Raw genomic sequence first — 15843 nt, 5'->3', positions numbered from 1 at the left:
TCTCCTCACCCATCAGCTGAGCCCAAGGCAGTTCATTCCTGCCTTGGTTTGGCTGCATGTGCCAGTTCTCCATAGGGAACTGGCTCACATAGTCAATCCTTGCGCCAAACAGGGCCAATCAATCGCTGGGCATGCCAGTCAATTTCTGCAGAAAGCACAACTGAACTCCCGCTCAGCTGATGCACAGAGAATTTAATACTGCTCAGTTTAGCTGCGGGCACAGTGAAAAATGTTGGAAGGCATGCTCATCTTCCTCAGCCCCCCATGCGCATTGGGACAAGAACAATTGTGGCCTACTTTACAAGGCTGCTATTAAGGGTTGCTGCAAAAATGTGTGTGAGGCACTTTGAACTCTCCCCAAACACTATATAAACTACCCCCCCTCCACTAGGTAATAAAATCCAGCCACCGAAATCCAAATCTTTGGGAAAGGTGCTGAGTTGCAGATGTTTGCTTCCTCCGTGACATAAATGCTCATGTTTTAAAGTCTAGTTTACACAAGATAAGAGAGCGAACTTGGGCTGATGTCGCCGAATTGTTGCCTGAGGCGCTGCGTGGATGTCAGAGCGCTACCAACTAGCCCTGGAAGCATTAGTTGATTACTCAGTGTGATTAACCAATTAATAGCTTGATTACAGAGTAAATATACAGCTCTGGCTAATTGGAACTGACAATCCACTGGGGGTCTTCGACTTCCACTGCTGGGGCTGACATGTTGCTTAATGCTCCACTTTCTTACTGTGCTGCCTCCCACAGCCCGACTTGCACCCCTAACCTTTCTCCACCCCCTAATGAATAATTGTTTGTCTCCTAACATCTCTGAACATTCTTCACTGCAGCCTGCCTTGCTTCCACTAACGCCACTCTTTGGTTTCCGGAGTTTGTGAGCATGGAAGGGTTGAACAAGAAGCCTCAACAGTCAGGAAAGTATAACGTCAAGACCAAATAGCGCCAGATAATCTCGCCTGACCACACTGGCCTAATTTAAGGCCTTGGTTTCCCCTGTCTTTTAAGAAAGGCTGCTCAGAGCTTGCACTAGGGGAACGAAAAGAGGAAGGCAAGTGGAAGTGTTATTCTAATGCTGCCATCTTGTGGGGGGAATGGAACATGGAACCATCTGACCTCTAAGGTTTGTCTTCGGGCAAATTTTAGTGCCTGCTTGCTGCAAAAGTGTCTCCATCACTACGGTTTTGCCTGAAGGGGCTGCTCATCAGAGTCAGGGATTTGCAAAAGAACCGTAATGGCATTTTAATGGCTGTGAAAGTGACCCAAGGGCAATTCACCTGTGGTGTGTGTGTGTCAGATGAAGCTATCTGTGCCCTACGGATGAGCTACTCCAAAGACCTGTCTGTGTGGCTGCCTTCGCTGCGTTGGGCCCAGGAGGCAGGGCTCTCTCCAAAATCTGTTGTGAATAGATTTCACTTTTGTAAAAGGTGGTGGGTGGCTGGGTGGGTGAGTGAGAGAACTTCAATTGGTGCAATTATCCAAAGCTCTAACAACACCCAGCTGATGCTGGCTCTGGTCTTATCAAATGCTGATGGCCTAGCTTAAATTGAGATGCGTTCTGGGTGGATAGTGGAGATGATGTCACCATTTGAATTCAATTGTTTGGAGGCCGGTCATCAAGCAATAGAGCAGCAACTATTAATTTTAAGGAGAGAATGCCAATATTTGAAAAGTGAACTACTCACTAAAAAACTTCCTCGCCAGTCGTCATACTCCAAGTTGAAAACTCTGTGTTTTGGGATAACCTCATTCCTTCTTGCTTTGATATGTGATCTCCTCATTCTGTCCTCATTCTGATCAGTTTCATTGGATTCCCCCTCCCCATTGGGTGCTTCCAGATGAGTGTTGATTGAGGAAAGGCAGCTTCTCAAGCATTAATTTTTTTTTGCAGAGCCTGTATTCCCCCTGCCTTTGCAAAATCTCAGCGACCCATTTGCAATTTAAGCCTGCACCTGGAAACACTCATTAGTAGTCAATAAAATTCTTCAGTAGGTGCTCTTGCTCAATTGAAAGATGAAAAACTGCTTTTGCTGGACAGCTCTTGTCATGTCCTTTGCATTGCACTTGGCAAAACCGCTTTTTGCGGTCCAACGAGTTTCTTGCAGAACCCCCCAGGAAATGAACAAAGCCTTGGCAAAAAGAGCATGAAAGTGACCAAGTCCCATTTGGTTCAAGGAAGATTCCACACTAAAAATTCCCACGGATGGTGATGGGGCTCGTCCTTCATTATGAAGCTGTGCTTACCAAGCCCTTTGCGAAAAAGAAAAAAAAAAGGAGGGGAAGGAGAAACTATTTGTATAGTTAAGCTAAATCCTTTGCTGCACCAATGGCTGCAGACAAAATAGAAGGATTGTTCTGTATTGTTGTAGGGCATTTTTTCTTGTTGTCGTTCTTGTTTTAACCAATAGAACATAGATGGGGAGGTGCTCTACCTAGAAGTTTCTACCATATGTATGAGGCAATCTGTAAAGTAATGTAAAGGTGAATTTGTTGTTCATGCTCTGGTAGTTTTCCAGCTGCGATGTGAAAGTCTCCCCCCATCAGAACACCACGCAAGGAAAACTAGCAGGTAAGAGCAAGCAAAGAGAACAGTAATTGAGTGAGGGGGGCAGCGGCTATTTTAATTAGCAGGTAACTTACTAAAAAAAAAGGCAAGGTTATTTATAAATATGCCTCCAGATCAAGAGAGTACAAGAGTGTGTAATTATAAATCAGAATTTTCAGACTGACTCTCACACATCTTAGCGCTGATCATTGCTAAAGTAATTATTCACACAGGTTTTCTAATTGCAGTTTGGGCCTGCTCTCCTGTCTTTAATAGGAATGGGGTAGAGGGAAGCAAGTGACGTTTTTCCTGGGCCCTGGTGATAGAGCAATAGGACGTGAGCTGTGTGTCAAGCTGTTGTTAAAGGGCAGCAGCAAACAACCTCTTCTATCAGACTTTACTAACCTGGTGGCCTCCAGAAGGCTGGAGACTTTACTAACCTGGTGGCCTCCAGAAGGCTGGAGACTTTACTAACCTGGTGGCCTCCTGAGGTAATATTTCTGGGTTAGCGGAGTCTGTAACCTGAAGCGTCTGTAACCTGAGGTACCACTGTAAATGGAAGTGCTCTGTCATCCCCGCTTTTAAAAAAAGAAAAAGAAACGGGCATTTTATGGTTAAGAAAATGACAGGGAAACGCACTGAAAAGTGGAGATGAACAAATGACTAATGGGAAGATGTGTAAGTACCCTACAAGCAACTCAGGGTGAATCACTTGGTGGGCTATAAATGCAATCTATCTATCTATCTATCTATCTATCTATCTATCTATCTATATCTATCTATCTATCTATATCTATATCTATCTATCTCTCTCTCTCTCTCTCTATCTATCTATCTGTCTATCTGTCTATCTGTCTATCTATCTATCTATCTATCTATCTATCTATCTATCTATCTATCTATCTATTATCTATCTATTATCTATCTATCATCTATCTATCTATCTATCTATCTATCTATCTATCTATCTATCTATCTATCTATCTATCTATCTATTATCTATCTATTATCTATCTATCATCTATCTATCTATCTATCTATCTATCTATCTATCTATCTATCTATCTATCTATCATCATCTATCTATCATCTATCTATCTATATCATCTATCTATCTATCTATTCAGTGACCATGGACCATAATCTGCTTCGTTAGAAAGCTTACACCATCGCTACACACACACACACACACACACACACACACACACGTATGCCACAATTTCATAGATTTGTTAGTCTTCAAGGTGCCACAAGACTGCATGGTTTTTGGTACAAGAGAGTGGCAGGACTGCCAATCTGGGTACTGTTTCCGAAGATGTACATTTACTTCAGGGCTGTCGCTACTGTAATCTAAAATTTAGTGCCTTTTTTGAAAGAAAGAAAAATTGGGTGGGCTGGGATATGTGGCTAATGTGGCTGTTCGTTTTGGGACTTGTTTCCAAACAGTTAGATTTAGTTCGGGGCTGGAGATAACAACAAATGAACCAATGTTGCCAAAATCCAGTGCCAAAAATGTTTAACGTGCCAACCCTCATAAATGCAAGCTTGACAATACTCTGACATAAACAGCTAAAGCTCTTCTTTAAAAAATCTCTTTCTCAAATACCTTTTTCCTTTCTCTCTCCTCTCCCTTCTGCAGAGCACACCAGAAACTGTAATAACCTAAGCCAGATTAAAGAATTGGGCACAAACATGCCAGTGCACATAAGGGAATTATTGAGCAACTACAATATGCTGCATAGACAGAGAGCAGCTCCCTGGGTGTCAATATAAACAGCAGTTCGCTATCTATTTGTGGTTTCTGCAATGCTGCATACGTGCCATCCATTTAAAGCACGTGACTTCCCCCAAAGAATCCTGGGAACTGTAGTTTAACCCTCACAGAGCTACAATTCCCAGAACCCTTACCAAACTACAGTTCCCAGAATTCTTTGGGGGAAGTCATGTACACCATGGAGGAAATGTGCTATAAATAGAAATGAAATGGTTTGGTGGGACTCCTGTTTGCTGAGTTGTTTTTTGCTGTGCTCATTTGTTGATATCTTCAGGGTTCCTCTGGGCGTTGGCAGTTCTGCCGGTCAAACCGAAGGCGCCTGGGACAAGGATGGAAAAGGCCCACGTATCTGGGACTCTCTCGGGCATCAAGCAGGGAAGGTCTTTATGAACCACATAGCAGATTCGTCATGCAAAGGCTACTATACCGTTAAAGTAAGATTCCTCCCCAACCCTCCAAATTTTCAGGACTGAATTCAGTAAGCAGGATGCTGTTGGATGGATCACTAACCTAACTCAGCCTTGCAAATCTCCAGTTTGTAGCAAGACCTGTAGGATGTTTTTAAAGACGTGAGCAAAACTAATTTATTTCACCCTCTTTTCCCCTCTGCTTGTAGGATGACATTCAGCTATTGAAAGAACTGAAGGTTAATCACTACTTGTTCTCAATTTCCTGGCCTCGTATTTTGCCCACAGGGATTAGATGTAAGCCTAATGTTTTGGGGTAACACATCAATATTTTCCTACAATATGGCAACTAACTGATGGTGTGGGATTTGGTGGTGATCCCCCCTCTCCATACATGTATCGTACTTAGACCAAGAGGGAGCTTTCAGTTTTTGTTTTTGCTGCACGATAAACCACTCTTGAAATTGAAAGAAGTTTCAGGAATACAGTGGTAACTCGGGTTAAGTACTTAATTCGTTCCGGAGGTCCGTTCTTAACCTGAAACTGTTCTTAACCTGAGACAACACTTTAGGTAATGGGGCCTCCTGCTGCCCCATTTCTGCCACGCGATTTCTGTTCTCACCCTGAAGCAAAGTTCTTAACCCGAGGTACTATTTCTGGGTTAGCGGAGTCTGTAACCTGAAGTGTATGTAAGCCAAGGTACCACTGTAGTTTGTGATAGAACATGTAAGTTTTTGTTTTGTTTTGTTTTGAAAGCAATTTAACACATTCCATTGGGTGACTGCAAACACTTATGTGGGCCAAAAAAGTTCTTCTGCCCATATATCAGGGTCAGTTTATGTATTTTCCCCTGAATTACATCTTAATACTGAGATCCTCTCTTATTCTCCCCCACCCCATCCCACCTGTTCACAGCTCAAGTGAATGAGAAAGGCATACACTTCTACAATGATACCATCAATGCACTCTTGGAAAACAGGATTGTTCCCTTTGTAACACTCTACTACTGGGATCTGCTGTTGGAGACTTCAGAATGCAGACCAGAATGGAAAAAAATCCAGGCAGCAATATTTTAAAACAAAAGTTTTATTGACTTTGGTTTATTTGTCAGACAAGCAAAGCAAAGTGGGTACATTCAGCAAAAATGAGAGAATGCCCCCGAACACCAGGGGCAGACAGTTTTTATCCCCTTAGGCAAAGCAAAGTTCAGCCCCTTCACCCACCCCCCTTAAACATTCCCCTTTATGCAAATTCATTGAAGCTCAACCAATTAAAGAATTGATGGTGGCCCTTCGGTTCCAAGCTGCATTATCCACTAGGTGGCGCTGCGAGCTTATAAACCTCTTGACCTATTTACAATTCCTAGTAAAACCACATTGGCCATCTGTGTTCTCACCATTAGTCTTGTGGTGGGCTACATCTTCCTGTTGTTCGCTCTATTCTCGGTGTGTTTACTGGAATTGGGTCAACGGCTAGAGCAGGTGTGAAGTGCTCTGACCACATTTGCTGCATTTACAAAAATGCTGTGTGCAGGCAGAGGAGAGAAATAGTTTTTAGCTTTTAGCTTGCTTCTTATAAAATGGCTTCAGTCTGGCTCTCCAAAGTGGACCCAGGTGGACCCTTGGTCCTCACTCCTTCACTGCCTCAGGTTTGAAGGAGGATACTTTGATAATGTGGGTTGGGTTGGGGAATGACAACTAACATTTAAAAATGTGTTTTTTTATTGACCCATCCCAGTGAATTGTAAGTTATATAAAGGAAAAATAAAAGTACTGTACACGGGTATATAAAAGCATCTTGGAGTTTACTGTTGCAATTATTTTCCCCATTTCTTTGCAAATGCATTTGTTACTTGCTTATTAATAAATTGATGGTGGTGGTGGTGGTGGTAGTAGTAGTAGTAGTAATAATAATAAATTTAATTATAATAATAAATTTAATTATTACCAACCATTCAACCCTGAGGTCCCAGATAAGTTACAGCATTAAAAACAAAAGAAACGTACAACCCTAAGGATAAGATGGGTCCCAAAAACATGCCCTCCCATCAGATGTCAAAGAAATAAACACCTCGGGTTAAGAACTTAATTCATTCTGGAGGTCCGTTCTTAACCTGAAACTGTTCTTAACCTGAGGTACCACTTTAGCTAATGGGGCTTCCCGCTGCCGCTATGCGATTTCTCTTCTCATCCTGAAGTAAAGTTCTTAACCCAAGGTACTATTTCTGGGTTAGCAGAGTCTGTAACCTGAAGTGTCTGTAACCCGAGGTACCACTGTATCTGACTTTTAGAAGACATCTGAAGGCAACCATGTATCAGGAAATTTTTTAATGACTAATGTTTCACAATTTTTTCATGTGCTGTAAGCCACCCAAATTATTATTATTATTATTATTATTATTATTATTATTATTATTACCCCAAGTGTCAAAAGCCAGGGTAAAGAGGGGTATCTCATCATCCTCCAGACAGCTGTTCTCAACCATCATCCCTGACCACTGGTCATGCTGGCTAGGAATGATGGGAGCTGTAGTCCAACAACATCTGGGGACCCACAGGTTGAGAAACACTGCTCCAGAAGCTATATAATGAAGGTGCCAGACACACTTCTGCGGGTAGTGAGTCCCACAGCTTACCAGCTGCCACAGAGAAGGCCCTCTTCCAGACTACCACCCCCTGAGGGTGGAGGAACTACCAAGGGATTGACAGAAGAGTTCAGACAGAAAAGCAACTGTGCATACCTTCCCATAGCAATCCAATATGGAAGGAATCCTTAAAGATTTCCAGTAAGCTGTTGCAGTATGTAGGATTGACATTGGCTCCCAGCATGATTCTGAATGATAACAGGTAACAGGAGGGTGCTAATTCCAAGTGGTAGCATTTCACTGATTTTGTAATATGCTACTGTTAAATTAGTACTGTTGTAGTACGGCAGGTCAGGTGTGTGGTTTTTTTATCCTGCTCTGAGCAATCTCACCCCCTGCAACTGATGGCCTTTGGCTAAATTCTAAAGATTTGGCTTTAAGATGGATGGAGTGACACAGCTTTTTTTAAAAGTACAGTGGTACCTCAGGTTAAGTACTTAATTCGTTCCAGAGGTCCGTTCTTAACTTGAAACTGTTGTTAACCTGAAGAACCATTTTAGCTAATGGGGCCTCCTGCTGCTGCCGCGCCGCCAGAGCCCAATTTCTGTTCTTATCCTGAAGCAAAGTTCTTAACCTGAAGCACTATTTCTGGGTTAGCGGAGTCTGTAACCTGAAGCGTATGTAACCTGAGGTACCACTGTATTAATCTTGCATTTATTAAATCAAGAGAAAATGTTGGACACTTTCAAAAAATTTAGCCATTTAAAAATTTCTTGCACACATGCAGGTATTTCAAGAAAAATACGGAGGGTGGCAGAATGCGAGCATGGCAAGTTATTTTAAGGATTATGCAGATTTGTGTTTTGAGAGTTTTGGCGACCGGGTGAAGCACTGGATTACTTTTAACAACCCCATGGTAAGTGCCAGCTTCGTCCAGAAAGAATGCACATTAAAGCCAAACATCTGTATAACGCTGGAACTTAAGACAAGGATCCAAAGATCCACACAAACAGTACAGTGCCATAGCAGCAAGGATGGAGGTTTCTCTGACAGCAATATGGGGCATAGGGACGCAGGTGGCGCTGTGGGTTAAAGCCTCAGCGCCTAGGGCTTGCCGATCGAAAGGTCGGCGGTTCGAATCCCTGCGGCGGGGTGCGCTCCCGCTGCTCGGTCCCAGCGCCTGCCAACCTAGCAGTTCGAAAGCACCTCCGGGTGCAAGTAGATAAATAGGGACCGCTTACCAGCGGGAAGGTAAACGGCGTTTCCGTGTGCGGCTCTGGCTCGCCAGAGCAGCGATGTCACGCTGGCCATGTGACCCGGAAGTGTCTCCGGACAGCGCTGGCCCCTGGCCTCTTAAGTGAGATGGGCGCACAACCCCAGAGTCTGTCAAGACTGGCCCGTACGGGCAGGGGGACCTTTACCTTTACCTTTAATATGGGGCATAATGGCCAGAGCCTGGAGACAGAGGAGAGCTTAAACATTATGGCATCAAGTTTTCTGAGTGTGAGGAATTTTGTGGAGCTTTTTTTTTTTAAAAAAAGGTTAATATTTCACCAGGACTCAAGATTATAGATGCATAGTTGTTAAGAGCACCTCAATCTCTGAGCGCTAAGGGATCGCAGAGGTCTCTGGGCATACCTTGCTTTATGCTTTTCTTAGAAGGATCACTGGAAGCTTGTGGTGGTCTTTGTGATACATGGCTTTATTTGTACATGCATACAGCCTGAGCTGAAGGTGGAAGATCTCCACAGATCTTGCTTCCCCCTCAAGCCATTCCTTTATGCCTCTTCCAATCCCACTTCAACGCTGCCTGTTCTTTGTTCTCCTTCAAACACAAAGACCTTGATACCACCTTCAGCCAGGGAAGGGGAAAGGTATACGGTAGCTTCCCTTCTGCATATCTTATGTAATTCCCATGGCCACCACTTACGTGTATTCCTTACGGTTGCAAAGAGACTATCTAAAGCCATTAACCTGCAGTACTTTTTCTCTGCAGGAAACCCTGAAACCCTAAAGATATAACATCACAGGCTCAGAGGTGACTAGTTTCCCAATTTAAAGGCTGCAGTCTTAAGCACTGTGATTAAAGCCCAGTGAATACAGTGGGGCTTTCCTTCAGAGTAAATATGCAGAATGTTATATAGAGAAGTTAAAACATGGGTTGGCAAACTTAAGGCCCGGGGGCCAGATCCGGCCCAATCGTCTTCTAAATCTGACCCACGGACGGTCCGGGAATCAGCATGTTTTTACATGAGTAGAATGTGTCCTTTTATTTAAAATGCACCTCTGGGTTATTTGTGGGGCCTGCCTGGTGTTTTTACATCAGTAGAATGTGTCCTTTTATTTGTGGGGCATAGGAATTCATTCATATTTTTTTCCAAAATATAGTCCGGCCCCCCACAAGGTCTGAGGGACAGTGTACTGGCCCCCTGCTGGAAAAGTTTGCTGACCCCCTGAGCTAAAACATATTGTGTGTGGGCTATGTGGCCGATTACTGGCCAGGGCGCAGTTTAATTTGGCAGTGCCAGTTCTTATGTACTTTCCCTGCCTCTGTACCCTAAGTGAAACAAATGTTGTGTTTCCAGACAATCGCAGTAGAAGGCTATGAGACAGGACAGCAGGCGCCAGGCCTCAAACTAGGCTCAGATGGAGCTTACAAAGCAGCACATCATATAATTAAGGTAACATGGGCAGAATGCTGAATCCAATTCATGTTAGTATTTGATTCCTGCGTGACCAGAACAGTGAAGACACCACTTTCCCCTTCTCCTCAACTTTGTATCATTCCAGCCACATTCATAAACATACCTAAGAGCCTTGTTACATCAGACCAAAGGCTTGTGTAGTCCCGTGTCCTGTTTTCACAGTGGCCAACTTGATATCTCTGGGACATGAATGCAACGGCACTATCCCTGCTTGCAATTCTTACCAACTTCGCTGTGAGTCCCAGAAGATTTGCTCCCTGCCTTGTTGGCCTTTCCCCACTTGGCCTGGGAGGATAGGGACCTGGGAGGATGTGGTCTTTTGTAACTTTATTTTAGATCCTGTGGTGATTTATGTAGAAATTGTTCAGTTTGGTTTGGTGTGTTTTTTATTGCTTGACTACTTTTGTTATGTTGTGCTTATGTACTTCATGTTGTAAGCCACCTTGAGCATGGTTTGAACTGTGGAAAGGTGGCTTACAAAAAAAAAATGGTATTCAGAGGCACAATACAGCCATCAGGACTAGTAGCCATGGGTAGAATTTGTCTAATCCTTTGTCTGGCTCACAGCTTTGCCCATCTTTGCCTTCATCTGCCCCACCTAAAATAAAACATGTCTCTCCCAAACCAGTCAATGACTGGAAGAGCCAACACAGTTTAGTCCCCATCTTCCTCCCTGCTGTCTTCTGCAAGGGCTTTGCCAACTTCTTCCTCTTTGGTCTCCATTCTGCCCTTGCAGAAGACAGCAGGGAGGAAGATGGGGACTAAACTGTGTTGGCTCTTCCAGTCATTGACTCTGGCTCCTTTTTTCCTACTGGTTCCTGGCACCAGCCACTAGAGATACAGTTAGTGTGGATGCAATGGGCTGTATTGCATCCATTAATATCACTAATTTCAACTCTGAATGGGATTGGCATTGGCTACAACCTAATGCACTTCTATTGAGCTTATCCCACTGTAATCAGAAAGAGGGTCTAATTGAGGCATTAATGACTACAGAAATACAGCCAGTGACTGCTAAAGAGAGCTTCACTGCTTGGATGTTGTAGCCAGCATATGTGCTCTTTCTAAAACAGGAAAAGGTAAGAAAGCTTAAATCCTACACATACCTACACAGACTGCTTTTTCTTCTTCGTGCTTGCCTTGAAAGGTAGAAAAAGTGCCAAGCAAGGACTGGCATCAAGACTGCCAGTTTTCTCAGCACAAGAGAAGAGCTACATTAAGGGTACAGCAGACTTCCTAGGAATAAGCCATTTCACCACCCGTTACATTTCACAAAAGAACTATCCATCGGAAGAGCTAAGCTATTTCACCAACAGAGATTTGATGGAATTGGTGGATCCCAAGTGGCCAAATGCAGGGTCCCAGTGGGTATACATTGTGCCTTGGGGCTTCCGAAGACTACTCAACTTTGTCAAGGTAATGTGTGCTTCCTTAAAGAGTCCTCCTCTTTGCAAGATGTGTGTTATTCTATCAAGTTGGAAGCACTGTAAAACATTATAAGCACATCAGAGCTTGTCTTTTGCCAGTTCACCTCCAGCATCAATTGATTTGCATCACCAGGTCACTAAAAACAACTTTTCTATCAAGGTAAATGCAATGCTTTTCAACTGAGAGAGCTCTCTAGAGTCAGCTGCAAGTTATCCAGTGTGATGAAATCAAGAAATTACATATACCTACGTGAAAGCTAACTACCAAACAATGCATGAATGCATACAAGCATGACATCTGGTTTACACCAGGGATGGAGAATCCCTTCCCCTCGAGTGTTCTTAGGAATATAACTCCCATTATCCTTAGCTGTGTGCTAGCTAAAACTGATGGATGAGAGAGTCCAGCATCTACATGGCCACAGGTTCACTATCCCTGGGTTTTTAATAAACCTTAACTGGAACTAGCTGCAGCTGGAAGTGCCATTGTATCAAACAATGGTTTAAAGGAGCACCCCATGGGTACATGTTGGTTTGGGCTCCAGTGCTCAACAGAACTTGCAATCAAATCTTTTCCAGCCTTTTTACATACTAGCACTGCATTCTATAACCACAAATATTTGAATTATCTTGGATCACTCCAGCTATCCTTAAAATATGTACATTGGGGGTTGGTTTTTGTTGCCTTAGGAACCCAGCTCCAATTTCAGTGCAGCAAAATGCACTCATGGCTCTTGGAACAAGGGCAGCTCTGCCTTTGATACACATATCAATGAAGACTTTCTCTTTTTGTTTATAGGCACAATATGGAAACCCACTCATTTATGTGACTGAGAATGGCATTTCAGAAAAGCTACTGTACACTCATCTGTACAGTACCCAAAAGCTTCAGTTCACTATTATAAGGCAATAGTAAATGGATTTCCTAACCCAAGGGAGACAAGGCCACTTTCTGCTAATTTTTGCTTCATGGGGAAAGGCAAAACTGATCAGGTCTGAAGCATCAAACAAGCATCACTTGGCTTGGAGTTTGGCAACCATGTTTCCTTCTAAGAAAAGAGCAGAAGAGTGCTGCTGGATCAAACCAAAAACCTCTTATGTTCCAAAAAGAATGAAGTCTCAAGGCTGCTCTCCAATGTGATGTAGGGAACTTCATCTGCCTAAGTTGGGTTTGTTGTTGGGACTCCCATCAGCCAATTGTCGTAGATAAGAGCTGGAGTCCCAGCAAACACCCAGAGGGCCAACGGTTCCCAATCCCTGACTTGGGCAGACTAAGAACGTTTCCCTGTATCACACTGGAGAGCAGCCTTGAGAATTTATTGCCTTTTCACACATCACAGCAGGAAGAACCAATGTTGTACACTCCAGACTTTTTGGAATACATTTCCTGACATTCCATGCAGGATGAGGATGGTGGAAGTTGTAGTCCAAAACCTTTGTAGAGCTCCATCCATACTGGTTATTCTCTGCACTCATGGTTTCCTTCAGTGCTAGAAACTGAGATATAAAAGCTAGGAGCTAAATGGCACCTTAAACCTAGGTTATGGGTGCAGCAACGGAATGTCTAGGCACACTTTTTTATAACAAGAATACAAAGCTGAAAATGAACTGCAGCTAAAACCTTATGCTCGTTTTTCACGTGGTCTAGTCCTCATCTGAAGACTGCAAAAAACAAAGCCCTACATCCCCTGCCTGCCCCCTTAATATTCTTATGAGGGCCCCTCAAAACGCTGCCTTTCTGTAAGGCCGGCTGAGAGGCAGAGCCTTTCAGTTTGCCTGATGCTGTGGTGATTTCTTGGAAGTTGAGGAGGCAGGAATTTCTCCTCCCACGCCCTCAGCACCAGCAGTGGCAGTTTTAATCTGGAATGTTAAGTGCAGTACTGTGCCCCATGCTCAGAAATTGCTTGCACTACTGAAATTCCCAGTCGCAAAATGCGCCTAGAACAATGGGAGTTTCGAACACTGGTTTCCTTCAAGCACAGTAGCTAGTTCCTCAACTAGGTGTTTTCTTAATAGCACATTGATGTGGGCTAATCTTTAAAGAGCACACTGCTCCTTTCCAGCTCTATTACTTTATAGGTAAAGGTAAAGGTACCCCTGCCCGTACGGGCCAGTCTTGCCAGACTCTGGGGTTGTGCGCCCATCTCACTCAAGAGGCCGGGGGCCAGCGCTGTCCGGAGACACTTCCGGGTTACGTGGCCAGCGTGACATCGCTGCTCTGGCGAGCCAGAGCCGCACACGGAAACGCCGTTTACCTTCCCGCTGGTAAGCGGTCCCTATTTATCTACTTGCACCCGGGGGTGCTTTCGAACTGCTAGGTTGGCAGGCGCTGGGACCGAGCAGCGGGAGCGCACCCCGCCGCAGGGATTCGAACCGCCGACCTTTCGATCGGCAAGTCCTAGGCGCTGAGGCTTTAACCCACAGCGCCACCTGCGTCCCGCGCTATTACTTTATAGCTAACAGCAATTTGATTTGGCAGGTGGAAAACTGGCACCAGAAGGCCACTGAAGTCTGCTCAGCCATGAACCAACTCCTTAGTGCAGGTAACTCGTTTGAACTGCCCAATGATGATTCTTCCAGATCACAAAGACAGAGTTGTAGCAGTAATATAGATCAATACACTTAAGTTTCAGTTTTGCTTTTAGAACTTTGCTCACTTCAGAAATTATTACATATGTTTAAGCGAGTCTTGTCTCTTAAGTCAGGTAGGGAAATAGGATGTAGAATGTTTGTGGTTGTGCACTCTTACCTTTAAGGGCTAGTATAGAAAAAGTCATGGGTGCAGCCATCTTAGTGTAACATTTTTTTTCCCTCGCTAGAGACACATTGCACAGCACGATGGAAGCTGCCTCCCAGCACTGAGCAAGCACCATCTGAGGATAGTTAGTAGCGATGGGGGAAGAGGGTGCTCCGCTATGTGTGCACCAGAATGACAAATGGTGAAGCTGCTCCAAAGATTGACAACTCTTTCTTTCCCTTTCTTTAAAAATTAAGAGTATCAGCAGAATACTGTTGCTAATATACTCAGACTAATTCACAGTAATGGGCACAACCCATTTTTGTTATCATCTGAGCATTCACATGCTTGTAGATTCTGTTAAAAGGGGGAAAGACAGGAATCCAGAATTGGGCTTCCTTGTGTTTCAAAGTTCTTATGGGAGTTGTTGACATTTGCTCATAATTCCAACTTAGTGCAGAATGACAGCAATGCTGCTCAAAAGTAATTCTTGATGAAAATGCACAGCTGTACTTATCTAGCCCCCACTCTTTTCTCAAATTTCAGAGCCTTTGACAACTCATTTGGAAATGGTGGCTGAGATTGTTGTGCCAACAGTTTTCACTCTCTGCATTCTCATAAGTGCTGTTCTACTGCTGACTCTACTCAGGAAACATCATTAACAAGCTTTTCATAATACATCTTCATTTGAAAAATGTTCCCACCCATTTACTTCTCCATCTATTGGCTAACCAAAGTTCATATTTTTGCTGACTTTATCAGTCATCTTTTAAATCAACACTTCCTTTGGGTCAATCGCGAGCGAAATAGCTGTACCCATTAATTCAGTGAGAACACTTTATAACAAAGTAGCAATTTTTTATTTTACATCCATAACCTATCTTTTTTCCAATATGGAACTCAAGCACCTTTGGCAAGGTGGCTGCATCATGTGCCTTCAGACTATGCTGTGGGACTTAACTAGGCACAGCAATCTCTGATCTTAATTAGGAGAGGAATTTAACATATCGTTTGTCTGCTTCTGAAGTAAAAAGTGGCCTTCAAAAATTACGAAAGGCTACATAAAAATGGCCCTTCTGGAATATATAAATAATATCCAAGAAGAGTTCAATGTTGAAAATCCCACACTAAACCTCACTTGCTGCCCAAAATTCCAGCTCGTAAAAGAAATAACTTGGCTTGATTTTTAACATCAATTAGACTGATTGGATGACAGTTGTTGGGTTGTTGTTTTTAAACCTTTCTTAGAGATCAGGACAATACTTGTGGTCCAACCCTGTGATATGCTTCTGGAATGATGTAAAATTTGAAAAGTGTAACAAACACTGGGATCCACCAGTCTAAAGTCTTTTCTGATTAATTTAGCAAAAATACAACCTTTTGCTGAGGCTTTCATTATGAAAATGTTATTTGAATTATAGAAAATTAGGTGCCAACTGGTTCAGGGTTACTCAATAGCTAAAATGAGCATTTTTAAAGTAGGTTACCTGTCAATAGAAGTGTCTTGCTTTTCAACACAGTCCTCACTACCTCATTTTTCACTGCCACTCTTCCCGACATCCCCACTTTTCCTTTGCTAGCCCCACAACCCTCCTCACTTCCTCTCAGTCCCATCTACCTAACATAGATTCCAAGTATTGTGGACAAATGAGTATATT

The 15843-nt window shown here is 43.4% G+C and overlaps 1 protein-coding gene across 1 annotated transcript; it reads left to right on the top strand.

The window, feature by feature from the left end:
• Nucleotides 1-889: 889 nt before the first annotated feature.
• LCTL (lactase like) lies at nucleotides 890-15823 on the top strand (the record flags this gene model as incomplete). Its single annotated transcript, XM_083712139.1, is given in 12 exon segments — nucleotides 890-927; nucleotides 4600-4759; nucleotides 4942-5029; nucleotides 5648-5750; nucleotides 8100-8232; nucleotides 9902-10006; nucleotides 10589-10736; nucleotides 11106-11437; nucleotides 12248-12319; nucleotides 12325-12387; nucleotides 13928-13991; nucleotides 14732-15823. Coding segments are annotated over 12 exon segments (1422 nt in total). The 3' UTR covers nucleotides 14848-15823.
• Nucleotides 15824-15843: the final 20 nt, after the last annotated feature.

This window comes from Podarcis gaigeae (assembly GCF_964106915.1).
Source record: "Podarcis gaigeae genome assembly, chromosome: 14".
NCBI lineage: Eukaryota > Metazoa > Chordata > Lepidosauria > Squamata > Lacertidae > Podarcis > Podarcis gaigeae.
The sequence above is the reverse complement of the archived record's forward strand: the minus strand, read 5'-3'. Positions and strand labels throughout refer to the sequence as shown.